This window comes from Mustelus asterias, chromosome 14 (assembly GCF_964213995.1).
Source record: "Mustelus asterias chromosome 14, sMusAst1.hap1.1, whole genome shotgun sequence".
Classification (NCBI taxonomy): domain Eukaryota; kingdom Metazoa; phylum Chordata; class Chondrichthyes; order Carcharhiniformes; family Triakidae; genus Mustelus; species Mustelus asterias.
The window spans coordinates 6647031-6665079 of record NC_135814.1 but is presented as its reverse complement, the minus strand read 5'-3'; the positions used below and the strand labels follow the sequence as shown (position 1 = coordinate 6665079).

Sequence of the window (18049 nt, the reverse complement as noted above, 5' to 3'; positions counted from 1 at the left end):
TGCTGTCACCATCCATCAGAGTACGATGTGGAAATAGAAATTAATAAGAAATAAGAGGTAGGTGGAAAGGTAGTAGGTCAGGGTGGAAAGGTAGTAGGTCGGGGGGGGAAGATAGTAGGGCAGGGGGGAAGATAGTAGGGCAGGGGGGAAGGTAGTAGGGCGGGGGGAAGGTAGTAGGGCAGGGGGGGGGAAGATAGTAGGGCGGGGGGGAAGGTAGTAGGGCAGGGGGGGAAGGTAGTAGGTCAGGGTGGAAAGGTAGTAGGTCAGGGTGGAAAGGTAGTAGGTCAGGGTGGAAAGGTAGTAGGTCAGGGTGGAAAGGTAGTAGGTCAGGGGGGGGAAGATAGTAGGGCAGGGGGAAGGTAGTAGGTCAGGGGGGGGTCGAAGGTGATAGAGGGGGGAGAGAAGATGATAGGATGGGGGGGGGGAAGGTGATAGGGCGGGGGGCAAAGGTGGGATGATGACGGCAAGTACATCTTTTTTGCTTAAAATGAGTTATTGGCTTTAAAATCAACTAAAAATTCCTTTGCTTTTCTTTTTCTTCTGCTTTGCGATGGAAGGAACTGAATTTCTCGGAGCTGCTGAAGTGCGAAGACTGTGGGCTGTCTGAAATAAAATGGAGAGAGAAGATTAACACGGAAATGAACAGTTCTAATTATTTTTGCAATCTTATCTCATTGCATGGTGGCACAGTGGTTAGCACTGCTGGCTCACAGCACCAAGGACCAAGGTTCAATTCCCGGCTTGGGTCACTGTCTGTGTGGAATTTGCACGTTCTCCCCGTGTCTGCGTGGGTTTCCTCCGGGTGCTCCGGTTTCCTCCCACAGTCTGAAAGACGTGCTGGTTAGGATGCATTGATCCGAACAGGCACCGGAGCGTGGCGACTTGAGGAATTTCACAGTAACTTCACTGTAGTGTTAATGTAAGCCTAACTTGTGACTAATAAATAAATAAACTTTAAGCTTTTTGTTTCATCCTCATCCAGTTGCCCTCATTAAAGTTTCTTTAAAGTTTATTTAAGTTGCTCCTAGTATCAGGGAGATTAGCAGTGTAAATATGTGAGGTTATGGGAATAGGGTTTGGGTGGGATTGTGGTCAGTGCCAAATGGCCTCCTTCTGCACTGTAGGGGGATTCGATGATTATGGGAGATCTTCCTTTTATGTAGGAGGTTGGAATGGTTTGTCAGAAACTCTTCAAAAGTGAATCAAATAAATACATGAAAAAGGAAATTAAATTCAGTATGCGGGAAGAGCAGAGAAGTTTTAAGTTTTTTAAAAAATTATTTATTATTGTCACTAGTAGGCTTACATTAACACTGCAATGAAGTTACTGTGAAAATCCCCGAGACGCCACACTCCGGCGCCTGTTCGAATAGATTGAAGGAGAACTTAGCTTGGCCAATCCACCTAACCAGCATGTCTTTCGGATCGTGGGAGGAAACCGGAGCACTCGGAGGAAACCCACGCAGACACGGGGAGAGCGTGCAAACTCTACACAGACAGTGACCCAAGCCAGCATTTGAACTGGGATCACTGGCGCTGTGAGGCAGTAGTGCTAACGACTGTGCCACCGTGCTGTGATTACATTGCCGGCTTCTTCAGAAAACTGCCGCATGATGGGCCAAAGGTTTTGGAAAATATTCTGTCAGAGGTTGAAGTGGATCAGCCGATCTCTTGTTCATTTCAAATCATTTCCCTATTTTATGACATTCAAACAGGAGGCGGCCAATCACAGTCAAAGAACAACAAAGAACAAAGAACAGTACAGCACAGGAAACAGGCCCTTCGGCCCTCCAAGCCTGTGCCGCTCCTTGGTCCAACTAGACCAATCGTTTGTATCCCTCCATTCCCAGGCTGCTCATGTGACTATCCAGGTAAGTCTTAAACGATGTCAGCGTGCCTGCCTCCACCACCCTACTTGGCAGCGCATTCCAGGCCCCCACCACCCTCTGTGTAAAAAACGTCCCTCTGATGTCTGAGTTATACTTCGCTCCTCTCAGCTTGAGCCCGTGACCCCTCGTGATCGTCACCTCCGACCTGGGAAAAAGCTTCCCACTGTTCACCCTATCTATACCCTTCATAATCTTGTATACCTCTATTAGATCTCCCCTCATTCTCCGTCTTTCCAAGGAGAACAACCCCAGTCTACCCAATCTCTCCTCATAGCTAAGACCCTCCATACCAGGCAGCATCCTGGTAAACCTTCTCTGCACTCTCTCCAATGCCTCCACGTCCTTCTGGTAGTGCGGCGACCAGAACTGGATGCAGTCTTCCCAGATTTTTCACCTACCTGCTTTTTAACTTCTGAACTTTCTGCAGGAGTTGGCGTGATCATTTCTTTCGCTTTGATTGAAGCTTTGCTTTGTGCTTCTTCAAGACCGGGCTGTGGATTCCGACTGTCATCCTCTTCTGAAAATATCAGAAAATGCTGCAATGGGATGGGATGACCTCAGGAATAACAATTAATCAGTTATTCATCCCTTTAGAAAATAAACCATTGAATGAACCACGACCCATCACAACTTGCCGTCTATGGATACTTAACAGCGAGAAAGTAAAGTTCTGACATTTGAGTTGGTGTTTAACAATGACAGAAGAATGATTGTGAGTGTTGTGTGTGTGGGTGGTGTGTTTGTGGTATGGTGTGTGTGCGTGTGTGGCAATTTAGCATGGCCAATCCACCTAATCCGCACATGATAGATAGATACCCTACAGTGCAGAAAGAGGCCCTTCGGCCCATCGAGTCTGCACCGACCACAATCTCACCCAGGCCCTATCCCCATACCCCACCCACTAATCCCTCTAACCTAGACATCTCAGGACTCGAAGGGGCAATTTTAGCATGGCCAATCAACCTAACCTGCACATCTTTGGACGGTGGGAGGAAACCGGAGCACCCGGAGGAAACCCACGCAGACACGAGGAGAATGTGCAAACTCCACACAGACAGTGACCCAAGCCAGGAATCGAACCCAGGTCGCTGGAGCTGTGAAGCACTGTGCTACCGTGCCGCCCATCTTTGGACTGTGGGAGGAAACTGGAGCACCCAGAGGAAACCCACGCAGACACGGAGAGCATGCAGACTTCACACAGTCACCTGAGGCTGGAATTGAATCCGTGTCCCTGGCGCTGTGAGGCAGCAGTGCTAACCACTGTTCCACCGTGCCACCCCTCAAAAGAAGGGGCTTTATACTAGCCAGGAATCGAACCCGGGCCTCCTGCACGGCAGGCGAGAATTCTACCACTGAAGCACCAATGCACACAGCATTGTGGTGTTATCAGGGAGTTTGACCCCCTGGGAACTCGTGTTGGAAGCAGTGCATGAACTCTTTGCACTTGTTCAGTTACTGTAAATGAGTCAGAAAATCCTGTGTGGCCGGTGTCTGAACTTCCATTGCAATCTGCTTGTGTGTGAGGGTCCTCGCTAATGGAAAATCTACTTCACCTTGTGTCGATTCATGACAGGAACCGCACATATCTTCAGAAAAATGCCAAAACACTCTCAAATCTCACACCAGCCACCATGTAGGACAAACCTATCCACCTCAATACTTTAATATTCCACATGTACTGTTTCATTTCTCTTATCCACATCTGGAAATCCAATGAGATAATGTGAAATAGTCTGCTTACAGTAACAAGGCTGTTAATCATTATGCAATGTAGAATGTGATGCACTAAAATGAGATGCTAGCCACCAGCCGATATCTTATCAGTATCTCACGCTACAAGGTCAGCAGGTGTCAATGAGACTTTGATCAGAATTCACTAACACTAACCTTTCCTCTTACTCAAATGGGAGTTGAGTATGGGGTCACCTTCCACTTGTACACTGATGACCCAACTCTACCCCTCCATCATAGTGTGTTCAATGTCTAAGCTTGAATGAGCAGTAACTTGCCACAGATCAATGTTGGTAAAACTGTGACAAGGTATTCATTGGACTGGAACGGGCCATTCTGCCCATCAGCTCAATGCTGGTGTTGATGCTCCATACAAACCTGCTCTCATCTGACTTCTTCTTGTGCCAATGTATCCCTCTATTCCGTTCTCCCTCATGCATTTAAATATTCCCCCTTAAATGTGTGTATGCTACGGCGCTCAGCTCCTCCCGATGGTAGCACATTCCATATCCTCATTACTCTGTGGGTAAAGAAGTTTATTCCTGAATTCCCTATTGGATTTCTTAATGACTATCTTACATTGATGGTCCCTAGTTTTGGTCTCCTTCACAAGTACAAACATCTTCTTTACATCTGCCCAACAAACCCTCTTATAATCTCGAAGGCCTCACATCACTCCAGCCTTCTCTTTTCCAGCCTGTTGTATTCTTCTTGATGAATATAACCTCTCGGTTCTGGTAGCGACTGTGTAACACTTTTTTTTGCGCTTCTATTAGCAGCTCCTATATTTCTCTGACATGATCAAGCATCCCGAGTATTTGTTCTGCTTGAGCCTAGGGATCCGCAGATTTGTCACTCGCTCTCTCTGACTGTAAAGTGGGTTTCCCATTGCTACGACCAGCCCCTTTCACTGTCCGAACGTTATCTCATACAAACCCAGTTCAGCCGCTCTGTTATTGATCCTGGTCTCAGTGTCTCAGGGACTGATTTGATTTATTATTGTCTCATGTATTAACATACAGTGAAAAGTATTGTTTCTTGCGCACTATACAGACAAAACATACCGTTCATAGAGGAGGAAATGAGAGAATGCAGAATGTAGTGTTACAGTCATAGGTAGGGTGTAGAGAAAGATCAAATTAATGCAAGGTAAGTCTATTCAAAAGTCTGACAGCAGCAGGGAAGAAGCTGTTCTTGAGTCGGTTGGTACGTGAGCTCAGGCTTTAGTATCTTTTTCCCAAAGGAAGAAGGTGGAAGAGAGAATGTCTGGGGTGCGTGGGGTCCTTAATTATGCTGGCTGCTTTGCCGAGGCAGCGGGAACTGTCGACAGAGTCAATGGATGGGAGGCTGGTTTGCGTGATGGATTGGGCTACATGCACGACCTTTTGTAGTTCCTTGCGGTCTTGGTCAGAACAGGAGCCATACCAAGCTGTGATACAACTAGAAAGGATGCTTTCTATAATTTCTCAGCTATCATACTCTCTTACAATCCACGTGACAATCTTCTTCATGGGCTCTGATTAACAATTCTCGACAGCTGTCTTCCTCTATTCTCTTTTGTTTCCTATATCAGCCATGATTGAATAACATAGAACATAGAACATTACAGCGCAGAACAGGCCCTTCGGCCCACGATGTTGCACCGACCAGTTAAAAAAAAACTGTGACCCTCCAACCTAAACCAATTTCTTTTCGTCCATGAACCTATCTACGGATCTCTTAAACGCCCCCAAACTAGGCGCATTTACTACTGATGCTGGCAGGGCATTCCAATCCCTCACCACCCTCTGGGTAAAGAACCTACCCCTGACATCGGTTCTATAACTACCCCCCCTCAATTTAAAGCCATGCCCCCTCGTGCTGGATTTCTCCATCAGAGGAAAAAGGCTATCACTATCCACCCTATCTAAACCTCTAATCATCTTATATGTTTCAATAAGATCCCCTCTTAGCCGCCGCCTTTCCAGCGAAAACAATCCCAAATCCCTCAGCCTCTCCTCATAGGATCTCCCCTCCATACCAGGCAACATCCTGGTAAACCTCCTCTGCACCCTCTCCAAAGCCTCCACATCCTTCCTGTAATGTGGGGACCAGAACTGCACACAGTACTCCAAGTGCGGCCGCACCAGAGTTGTGTACAGTTGCAACATAACGCCACGACTCCTAAATTCAATCCCCCTACCAATAAACGCCAAGACACCATATGCCTTCTTAACAACCCTATCTACTTGATTCCCAACCTTCAGGGATCTATGCACACATACACCTAGATCCCTCTGCTCCTCCACACTACTCAAAGTCCTCCCGTTAGCCCTATACTCAACACATCTGTTATTCCTACCAAAGTGAATTACCTCACACTTCTCCGCATTAAACTCCATCCGCCACCTCTCGGCCCAACTTTGCAACCTGTCTAAGTCTTCCTGCAAACTACGACACCCTTCCTCACTGTCTACCACACCACCGACTTTGGTGTCATCAGCAAATTTGCTAATCCACCCAACTATACCCTCATCCAGATCATTAATAAATATTACAAACAGCAGTGGCCCCAAAACAGATCCCTGAGGTACACCACTTGTAACCGCACTCCATGATGAATATTTACTATCAACCACCACCCTCTGTTTCCTATCCGCTAGCCAATTCCTGATCCAATTTCCTAGATCACCCCCAATCCCATACATCTGCATTTTCTGCAGAAGCCTACCATGGTGAACCTTATCAAACGCCTTACTAAAATCCATATATACCACGTCCACTGCCTTGCCCCCATCCACCTCCTTGGTCACTTTCTCAAAAAACTCAATAAGGTTAGTAAGGCACGACCTACCTGCCACAAAACCATGCTGACTATCACCTATCAATTCATTACTCTCCAAATAACTATAAATCCTATCCCTTATAATTTTTTCCAACATCTTGCCGACAACAGAAGTGAGACTCACCGGTCTATAATTCCCGGGGAAGTCTCTGTTCCCCTTCTTAAACAATGGGACAACATTCGCTAACCTCCAATCTTCTGGTACTATACCAGAGGCCAACGACGACCTGAAGATCAGAGCCAGAGGCTCTGCAATCACTTCTCTTGCCTCCCAGAGAATCCTTGGATAAATCCCATCCGGACCAGGGGATTTATCTATTTTCAGACCCTCCAGAATATCCTGCACATCCTCCTTATCAACTGTAATACTGTCTATTCTACTCCCTTGCAACCCAGTGTCCTCCTCAGCTATATTCATGTCCCCTTGCGTGAACACCGAAGAGAAATATTGGTTCAATGCTTCACCAATCTCCTCCGGTTCCACACATAACTTCCCTCTGCCATCTATAACTGGCCCTAAACTTGCCCTAACCAAGTTAACAGAGCAGACTCGATGGGCTGAGAGCCCTAATTCCCCTCCAATGTTTTACGGTCTTTAGTCTAAAATGCCGTTTGCTGACTTGTTGGACCTGCCTGTTAGCTTTTTGCGATATATTTCACAGTTGCCACTCGGGTGAAATGGGATAAAGATGGCAGAAATACTTCCAGGAGATGTTGCACATCAAAATGCTGCATAAGGTGAAGGTTTATACAAAATGTCTTCTTCCAGGTCGCTCAAAACTCAGCAGTAAATAATTTCTCCACAGCCTCACTCTCCCCATGTCTGTACCTTACTCCAGGCTTTACAACCCCCTTCCCCCTCCCCACAACAATTTTCTGTCTGGTTACGTTCCTGTGACAATTCCAGGGGCTGTATAAATTAAAGTTGTTGTACACAAGATGGAAATCATAGAATTCTACAGTACAGAAGGAGACCATTGGGCCCATCGAGTCTGCACCGACCACAACTCACCCAGGCCCTATCCCCATAACCTTATGCGTTTACCCTAGCTAGCCCCCTTGACACAAAGGAGCAATTTAAAATGGCCAATCCACCTAACCCACACATCTTTGGACTGTAGGAGGAAACCAGAGCCCTAACCCTAACCCTAACCCTAACCCAAAGGAAACTCATGCAGACATGGGGAGAACGTGCAAACTCCATACAGACAGTGACCCGAGCCGGAATCGAACCCTGGTCCCTGGCATTGTGAGGCAGCAGTGCTAACCACTGTGCTACCGTGCCGGCCTGCGAGATAACAAAAAGAGATAGAGAGTTAAGAACAAAAGTGTAAATGTTGTTCTTATAACGATTAGTTTTAGGGGCAAGGGAAGAAATTCAGTGCAATGCACCATTGTTTTAAATGCCCTGCCCGTGCCATTTAACCGACACACAAGAACAAGTGATCAGTCCAACCAGTGACTGGTTTTCAATCACACAAGACGTACGCTGTATTCACCTACCTGGGTCATGTCCTCTCTTCCGCTTTGCCTTGGCTGCTGTTATTGTTGTGTAGAGACGCTGGAGCTCCGTGTTAAATACTCTTCCATCTTGCACACTAACGGCCTCAGACAGATTCTGAAACAAAACAGATCCCAAGGTGACACGTTACGAGTGCATGTCTTTCTACCTAATTTGCCGTGAGTTGTAAGTGTTGAGTGGGGGCTTGCAGGCTCCCCTTGTATTGGTGCTGTACAAGGTGACTCAAGCAGAGACTAGTCTCCTTTCAACAGCGCGCTGAGATGTTACCTCCGGGGAAATAACGGAAACCAAACTCGTAACATGATGATGGGAGTTAGAACATTAGGAGAACCTTGGATTCCTTGTCTTCAGAATGGTGCGAGATGCATAGGAGAGGTTCAAAAGAATTACACAGAATCTTACAACAGGCCATAACATGCCATCTACATCCAATTTTTAAAACATCTTCATTCACAGAATGTCAGCATCACTGGCAAGCCCAACATTTATTGCCCATCTCTTGAGAAGGTGGTGGTGAGCTGTGTTCTTGAACAGAATGTCTCGCTTGGCCATTTCAGAGGGCAGTTAGACCACATTGTGGTGGGTCTGGAGTCACATGACCAAAGGGTCATCCTTACTCAGATACTGTCAGACTTGCTGAGATTTTCCATCATTTTGTTTTGGTTTCAGATTTCAGCATCCACTATAATTTCCCTTTAGTTAACATTGGAGTGCCGACCAACATGTATTTCTCAGCCAATATCATTCACACATTATATAAAAGCAAATTACTGCTCATGCTGGAATCTGAAACCAAAAGAAAAAACGCTGGAAAATTTCAGCAGATCTGGCAGCATCTGTAAGGAAAAGAGCTGATGTTTCGAGTCCGGATGACCCTTTGTCGAAGCTAAAAGACATTGAAAGTGGGAGATATTTATACTGCAGGGGGAGAGAATGAACGATGGGTCATAGCCATAGAAACCAGGGGAAAAGACTGCTAATAGCTGTCCACAGAGAGAATAAAGAGTGTGAATGGCCAAACGGCAGAGAAGCTGTAAGCTGTGAAGATGTTGGGGAAAGGGGGGGGGGAATGGGACAGAGGTAGAATGCAGAATTGTCTTTCTTCATTTTTCATCCCCCCCCACTCTTTCCCCCTATTTCATCCCCTTCCCTTACCTGTTCTCCCCCCTGCTTCTCCTTTTCTACATTCTACCTCTGTCCCATCCCCCTCACCCTCCCTCCCCCGCCCAATATCTTCATCTTCTCTGCCGTTTGGCCATTCACACCCTTTATTCTCTCTGTGGACAGCTATTAGCAGTCTTTTCCCCTGGTTTCTGTGGCTCTGACTCATCGTTCATTCCCTCCCCCTGCAGTATAAATATCTCCTACTTTCTCTGCCTTTTCGCTTTGACAAAGGGTCATCTGGACTCGAAACGTCAGCTCTTTACTCTCCTTACAGATGCTGCCAGACCTGCTGAGATTTTCTCATTCACACATTATCTGGTAATTTATTTAAAATGTTATTTGTGAGATCTCGTTGTGCATAATTTGGCTGCCTTGCACCTCTCCAGTTCTCCAAAGGGCTATCGAGCTGTTTTGGGACGCCCTGCAGACGGACCAGATGTTGTATCAATGCAAGTTGACTCAACCTTTCCTTTGAACATCAAGATGACTCTCATGGGGTGGAATGAGTTAAGTCACCTGCCTTTATACTGTGGCCACCTGGGCCAACAGTAAAATAATAAAACAATTAACACAATCCTCCGGTAAACAACAGGATTTTTTTTTGCTCAGATAAAGTGGCAAAGGTTCGCCTTAAATGAGCTCTAATGCTCACTCTCTCACCCTGAGCGCAAGGGGCAAAGTGTAACAGATAGCGCGGTCATATTGTACACTCAGCAGCCCCGCTCCTGGAATACCTGCACAATTGAATACCACATTGCTCGGCCAGGCTGGAGTTTAGACATGGGACGGGTTGTAGGTGCAGCAATGTTTTTCCGGAGACAGGTGCTGTTAAGTTTAAGTGGAAGGTGATTTCCAGACTCAGGAATGTTGGCATTCTTCCATAGATTAAAAAATACCTCACAGTGATATCAGTGAAGTGATTTCACCTTGAGGTTCTGGTGATGGCCATAAAGTGCTCAAGCTTCGCTCTCATGATTTATGAGACCATCTGAACCCCTGTGATTAGAGTAACCTATTCTCAGGTATTAGTTATTCTATATATAAAACATCTGAACTTCCTGATTAGATTCCAACCTATAACTCGCTTCCAGGTAACCATTTCTTCTATATATAGATTGCTCACTCCCGGTATCCATTATTCTGTGGATAAACTACCCAAACCCCTCATTTACATTACAGCCTGTGAATCACTTCTAGGGTATTTTTTATTCTATAAACCCTCCCTCCCACTCCCTCTTGAACCCCTCGATTAGATTTCAATCTGTAACTCATTCCCGGGAATCTGTCATTCTATATATAAACCACCCCGAACCCCTCGATTAGATTTCAGTCTGTAACTCATTCCCGGGTATCTGTTACTCTATATATAAACCATTCTGAATCCTTCGATTTGATTTGAGTCTGTAACTCACTCCCGGGTATCTGTTATTCTATATATAAACCACCCCGAACCCCTCAATTAGATTCCAGTCTGTAACTCACTCCCAGATATCTGTTATTCTATAGATAAACCACACCAAAGCCTTCAATTAGATTCCAGTCTGTAACTCACTCCCGGGTATCTGTTACTCTATATATAAAACCCAAACCCCTCGAATAAATTCCAGTCTGTAACTCACTCCTGAGTACTGATTATTCTCTATGAATCCTCTGAGGAGGGCAGAGGCTCTTTCTTAAAAATACTGCTACTTCCAGGAGATGGATTGGAGATAAATGAAGGTTAACAGAGTGTGTATGTTGTGAGTCTGTATGATATAAAACATGTATGTGTGAATAGGTATATGTACTTCTGCCCTCCCGAGTCATTCTGCGGCATGTTTTAAGAACATAAGAACTAGGAGCAGGAGTAGGCCATCTGGCCCCTTAAGCCTGCTCCACCATTCAATAAGATCATGGCTGATCTTTTCATGGACTCAGCTCCACTTACCCGCCCACTCACCATAACCCTTAATTCCTTTACTGTTAAAAATCGATCTATCTTTGCCTTTAAAAAATTCAACAAAGTGGCCTCAACTACTTCACTGGGCAGGGAATTCCACAGATTTACAACCCTTTGGGTGAAGAAGTTCCTCCTCAACTCAGTCCCAAATCTGCTCCCCCTTATTTTGAGGCTATGCCCTGAGTTCTGGTTTCACCCGCCAGTGGAAACAACCTCCCTGCTTCTATCTTCCGAAGTCCAAAGATGTATAGAGGGTTAGGTGGATTGGCCATGCTAAATTGTCCCTTAGTGTCAGGGGGACTAACTCGGGTAAATGCATGGGATTATGGGGATAGGGCCTGTGTGGGATTATAGTCAGTGCATTCCCAATGGGCTGAATGGCCTCCTTCTACACTGTAGGACTCTATGATCTTATCTAGTCCCTTCATCATTTTATATGTTTCTACAAGATCTCCCCTCATTCTTCTAAATTCCATTGAGTATAGCCCCAGTCTACTCAGTCTCTCCTCATAAGCCAGCCCTCTCAACTCCGGAATCAACCTAGTGAATCTCCTCTGCACCTCCTCCAGTGCCAGTATATCCTTTCTTAAGTAAGGAGACCAAAATAATACACAGTACTCCAGGTACGGCCTCACCAGCACCTCAACAGCAGCAACATAACCTCGCTGTTGTTAAACTCCATCCCTCTAGCAATGAAGGACAAAGTTCCATTTGCTTTCTTAATTACCTGCTGCACCTGCAAACCAACTTTTTGTGTGATTCATGCACAAGGACACCCAGGTCCCTCTGCACAGCAGCATGCTGCAATATTTTACCATTTAAATAATAGTCCATTTTGCTGTCATTCCGACCAAAATGAATGACCTCACATTTACCAACATTGTGCTCCATCTGCCACACCCTTGCCCACTCACTTAGACTATCTCCGTCCCTTTCCAGATGTTGGGTCCTCTGCACACTTTGCTCTACCACTCATCTTAGTGGCATCTGTGAACTTTGACACATTACACTTGGCCCCTAACTCCAAATCATCTATGTAAATTGTAAACAACTGTGGTCCTAACACTGATCCCTGTGGCACACCACTAATCACTGATCATCAACCAGAAAAACACCCACTTATCCCCACTCTTTGCTGTCTGTTAGTTAACCAATCCTCTATCCATACTAATACATTACCGTGCACCTTTATCTTATGCAGCAGCCTTTGGTACGGCACTTTGTCGAATGCCTTCTGGAAATCCAGATACACTACATCCACATGTTCCCCACTGTCCACCATGCTCATAATGTCCTCAAAGAATTCCACTAAATTAGTTAAACATGACCTGCCTTTTATGAACCCATGCTGTGTCTTCGCAATGGGACAATTTCTATCCAGATGTCTCGCTATTTCTTCCTTGATGATAGATTCAAGCACTACAGAAGCTAAGCTAACTGGCCTATAGTACCCGCCTTTTGTCTACCTCCTTTTTTAAACGATGGTGTCACATTTGCTATTTTCCAATTTGCCGGAACTGCCCCAGAGTCCAGCGAATTTTGTTAAATTACCACAAGTGCATTTGTTATTTCCCCTGCCATCTCTTTTTTAGTATCCTGGGATACATTCCATCAGGACCAGGAGACTCGTCTACTTTTAGCCCGATTAGCTTGCCCAACACTGCTTCTTTAGTGATAATGATTGTTTCTAGGTCCTCACCTGTCATAGCATCAATTTTTGGCACGTTGTGTCTTTCACTGTGTCTTCTCACGCTCCATCTATATTTTAAATTCAACCATACTGTGATCGCTCCTTTTGAGAGGATCCCTAACTGTGAGATCATTAATTATTCCTGTCTCATTACACAGGACCATATCTAGGATAGCTTGCTCCCTCGTAGGTTCCATTACATACTGTTCAAGGAAACTATCGCAGATACATTCTATGAACTCCTCCTCAAGGCTGCCTTGACCGACCTGGCTTGACCTATCGACATGTAGATTAAAGTCCCCCATGAAAATTGCCGTACCATTTTTACATGCATCAGTTATTTCTTTGTTTATTGCTCACCCCACCGTGATGTTATTGTTTAAAGTTAAACTTTATTTCTTAATCACAAGTAGGCTTACATTAACACTGCCATGAAATTACTGTGAAAATCCCCTGGTCACCACACTCCGGCACCTGTTTGGGTACACTGAGGGACAATTTAGTATGGCCAATTCATCTAACCTGCACATCTTTGGACTGTGGGAGGAAACCGGAGCACCCGGAGAAAACCCACGCAGATACGGGGAGAATGTACAAACTCCGCACAGACAGTGACCCAAGCTGGGAATTGAACCCAGGTTCCTGGTGCTGTGAGGCAGCAGTGCTAACCACTGTGTCACCGTGCCGCTGAAGAACCTCAAACACTTCAAATCAACACCAAAGCATGCAAATTGCATCACCTGCAAGGTGACCATATACGGAATGTGATAATGCAAAACTGTTCATCTTGATTTATCCTTCCCTCACCTTGAATCCTGTGTTTTCAAATCAGTTCTCTACATCACACACCACTTTGACAGGATCTCAAAACCAGGGAACTCTTCAATGCCTCGGCCTGTCCTTCTCCCTTCAATCCAGCTACTATTTAGACTTAAGTTTGAAACCTCGTACGCTGAAAATTTGGGAGGCAAAGAGGGGGCAGAGTGCTGACTCTACGGATCCACATGGGTGTAGAGTTTGTCCTTTTGAAGGAGACATTAAACCAAGGACCTGTCTGCCCACCTGGGTGAATGTAAGTGACCCCATGGTGCTACTTAGCTCTCCCTGGAGCACTGGCCAAATTTTAGCCCTCAACCAACATGCCCAAAATGGGATTATCTAATCATTGATTCATTACAGTTTGTGGGACTTTGTTGTATGCAAATTGGTTATTACATTCCCTGCAGTATCAACAGAGCCATATCTTAAAATGTACTTGATTGGATGGGTGGATTCTTGGAACATCCAAAGGTTGCAAAAAGAGTTGTATAAATGTAAGTTCTTTCTTTAATTTGGACGCAGTCTTCTGTACAGATTACAATGAAGTGGTTGCATAAAGAAACAACGGCTGTCAACTGACTGCTTAGCAGTGGCTGTAATTCATAGCGCTCAGAAGTTAACTGGGGTGTGTCGCTTTTACTCTGCAGCTTGTTGTTACTGTGCGACCTGGGCAGCATGCGTGGCTAGGTCCATGCAATGTGCCGCTGGACAACTTTATCTGTAGGGACATCAGGAAATTCCACTCCCTCCTCCCTCCCCGCGGCAGTTGGGTGTGCTTCATCGGGTTCTGTGCAGCGGAGTTTATTGTTGGGTGGGGGAGATGCTTATCTTTTGACTCCCTGCTCAATCCACTGGAATGCCAGATGGATAAATATTACAGCACGCAAAGAGGCCATTCGGCTCAACTGGTCCATGCTGGTGTTTAAGCGCCACATGAGCCCCCTCCCCCACGCCTTCTTCATCTCACCCTATCAACAGAACCCTTCTATTGCTTTCTCTCTTCCATATTGATCCGGTTTTCTCTTCAATGCTACCACGGTAGTGAGTTCCACATTCTCACCATTGTTTAACACACAAATCAGCTGCCTCATTTTCTGTCCCAAGCTCTGAACTCTTCCGCAAGTGCAAACATCTTCTAGCCCATCAAACTCTTTCATAATTTTAAAAGCCCTCGACCAGCTCAGTCTGCGGTTTTCTCTTTCTTAGAGAAAAGTTTAAAGTTTATTTTATCAGTGTCACAAGTAGGCTTACATTAACACTGCAATAGAGTTACTGTGAAAATCTCCTAGTCGCCACACTCCGACGCCTGTTCAGGTACACTGAGGGACAATTTAGCATGGCCAATGCATCTAACCAGCACGTCTTTCGGATTGTGGGAGGAAACCGGAGCACTTGGAGGAAACCCATGCAGACACGGGGAGAACGTGCAGACTCCGCACAGAGAGTGATCCAAGCCGGGAATCGAACCCGGGTCCCTGGTGTGTGAGGCAGCAGTGCTAATCACTATGCGCCGCCCAAGAGGCCCAGCCTACTCAATCTTCCTTAGTTGGTATAATCTCACAGTTCCGATATCGTTCTAGTAAATCTATTTCCATCTTCATCAGTTCCTCTACACCCATTTTTGTAACATCGAGGACACAATATAATTTTGAGACAATACTCCACATGCGGTCTAACCAAGTTCCTATGCACATTTAACATGACTTTTATCCCTCTCAAAATCAACCACAGTGTTGTGTTTTCTTTTTTTAAAATGGGTTTAACAAAGCTACGTTGCTTCTTATAGTGACTGGGTAACGTTTGCTTGCTTGCTGATCTCGGGCAGGGTAAGGATCTGGCTTCCTGCAAATAAGACCAGAAGACATAGGAGCAGAATTAGGCCACTCGGCCCATCAAGTCCGCCCTGCCATTCAATCATGGCTGATATTTTTCTCATCCCCATTCTCCTGCCTTAACACCTGATCCCCTTATTAATCAAGAATCTGTCTATCTCTGTCTTAAAGACACTCAATGACCCAGCCTCCACAGCCTTTTGCGGCAAAGAGTTCCACAGATTCACCACTCTCTGGCTGAAGAAATTCCTCCTCATCTCTGTTTTAAAGGATTGTCCCTTTAGCCTGAGGTTGTGTCCTCTGGTTCTAGTTTTTCCTACTAGTGGAAACATCCTCTCCACGTCCACTCTATCCAGGCCTCGCAGTATCCTGTAAGTTTCAATAAGATCCCCCCCTCATCTTTCTAAACTCCAATGAGTACAGACCCAGAGTCCTCATACGACAAACTCTTCATTCCAGGTCTCTGCACTGGACTAAGGTGAGAGTGGGTGAAGTCAACCAGAATTCCTGCTCCAGATTGCTACCAACTGGATTCTGCTAGAAGATGCAAAAATGTGGGCAGGATCGGGTTTAACTGTGAAACCCTTCATGGTCACACAGCCATTACCTAGGTTCGCACAACAAGAGGGTCCTTGCGTAACTGTAACCCAGCATGAATCAGAGCCTTTTAAAAAGGAAGATGTTTGTTTTCTTTTTAAAAAAAAGGATTAGCAGACATGAAACCAGATATTAAGTCGTATAACACAGTCGACAAATGCTGCCTGCTTTGAGACAATTAACTCCCGACTGCCCTTGACCCCATCTCCCTGTGATATATAGCAAGTTTCTACGTCTCTGCACTAATCCGGGGAAGGATGATTTCCGAGATTGTTTCATGGCCCAGGCACTCGTCACACCTCATCGATCAGATCAAAATAATAAACCCAAGAGCTCCCGGTCCACCACATTTTACAGCTGATGAGAATTGCTGACAGCCGCTGTATCCTGTAACCTGCCCTCAGCAGAGACAGCTAAAGTCAAAGTAGAAATGTATCCTTAATGAATTAGCAGGGATAACTACAGCCAGTGACTGACAACAACAGTTTGCATTTATAAAGCAGTTTTAATAGAATAAAAAGTGCATCACCTGAGCATTTTCATAGAATCCCTGCAGTGAAGGTGGAGTCCATTTGGCTCATCAAGTCTGCACCAACTCTCTGACAAAGTATCTTACACCACTCCCCGTCCTATCCCTGGAACCTCACACATTTAATCCCCCTAACCTATACATCTTGGGACACTAAGGGATAATTTAGCATGGCCAATCCACCTAACCGGCACATCTTTGGACTGTGGGAGGAAACTGGAGCTCCCGGAGGAAACCCACGCAGACACGGAGAGAACGTGCAGACTCCACCTTGACAGTCACCCGAGGCCGTAATTGAACCCAGGTCCCTGGTGCCGTGAGGCAGCAGTGCTAACCACTGTGCCACCCAGACAAAGTCTGACAGTTAACCACATTCAGAGATATTCTTAAAAAAAAGCTTGCCTAGCAAAAGCTTGGTCAAGTCTTTTAAATCAGGGCTGCACGGTGGCACAGTGGTTAGCACTGCTGCCTCATAGCACCAGGGACCCGGGTTCAATTCTGGCCTCGGGTCACTGTCTGTGTGGAGCTCGCACATTCTCCCCTTGTTTGCGTGGGTTTCCTCCAGGTGCTCCGGTTTCCTCCCACACTCCAAAGATGTGTGGGTTAGGTTGATTGGCCATACTAAATTGACCCTTAGTTAGGGGTATTAGCAGGGTAAATATGTGGGGTTACGGGAAAAGGGCGTGGGTGGGATTGTGGTCGGTGCAGATGCGATGGGCCGAATGGTCTCCTTCTGCACTGTAGGGATTCTATGAGTTGAGGGAAGTAGTGAGGCAGAGAGGTTCAGTGAGCAACCTCAGGACTCAGGCAGTTGAAGGCACGTCCACCAGTGGTGGGGCGATTAAAATCGATTCTGTTTAAAGCGCCAGAATTGGAAAAGCACAAAGATCTCAGAGGGTTGTAGGGTTGAAAGAGACTGCGGAGATAGGGAGGGGCAGAGCCATTTAGGGATTTGAAAGCAAGGTTGAGGATTTTACAATTGAAGCACTGTGGAACTGAGAGCCAATGAGCTCAGTTAGTGCAGGGGTGAGAGGTAAGTGGGACTTGGTGCAGGTTGGGATATGGAAGCAGAGTTTTGGATGAGAAAGTAGGAGATCAGCCAGGTCAGCACTGGAATAGTCATGTCTAGAGGTAACAATGATCAGGTAAAGTATTAAAGTAACAGTAGCAGTTATTAAACACCAAGAACTGTACTGTACTGTAGGGGTTTCTGTACTGTAGGGTTTCTATGAAAAAAAAACAATGAGACTGGAGGAGACTAACAATACAGCAGATGGGTCTGAGCCTGCTCTTTAATAACGGGAGCAAGGGAAGATAATTTCAGAATTCAAGCATAGCTAGTTGGAAGAAATCTATGGAAGATTTCTTAATACAAAGGATCATGAGAAGGCCACTTCTGCAAAATTAAAAGGGAGACAGGCAACTACTTGGGTTGATAGGGCATTAGTGGGGAAAAGGCAACAGATTAAAAAGGGTCAACTGCATTGACTAACAAAAATGGAAGAACAAACCC

The 18049-nt window shown here is 45.7% G+C and overlaps 1 protein-coding gene across 1 annotated transcript in view; it reads right to left on the bottom strand.

Moving 5' to 3' along the window:
• Positions 1 to 240: 240 nt before the first annotated feature.
• Positions 241 to 18049, bottom strand: part of nhej1 (nonhomologous end-joining factor 1) — a 240088-nt gene continuing 222279 nt past the window's right edge. Inside the window, exons 6-8 of the mRNA XM_078227828.1 lie at positions 7948 to 8062; positions 2288 to 2406; positions 241 to 603 (exon numbers count right to left, since the gene is read on the bottom strand). Of these exons, the coding sequence (XP_078083954.1) occupies positions 508 to 603; positions 2288 to 2406; positions 7948 to 8062 (330 nt within the window). The 3' untranslated portion in view covers positions 241 to 507. The remainder of the gene's footprint in view (positions 604 to 2287; positions 2407 to 7947; positions 8063 to 18049) is intronic.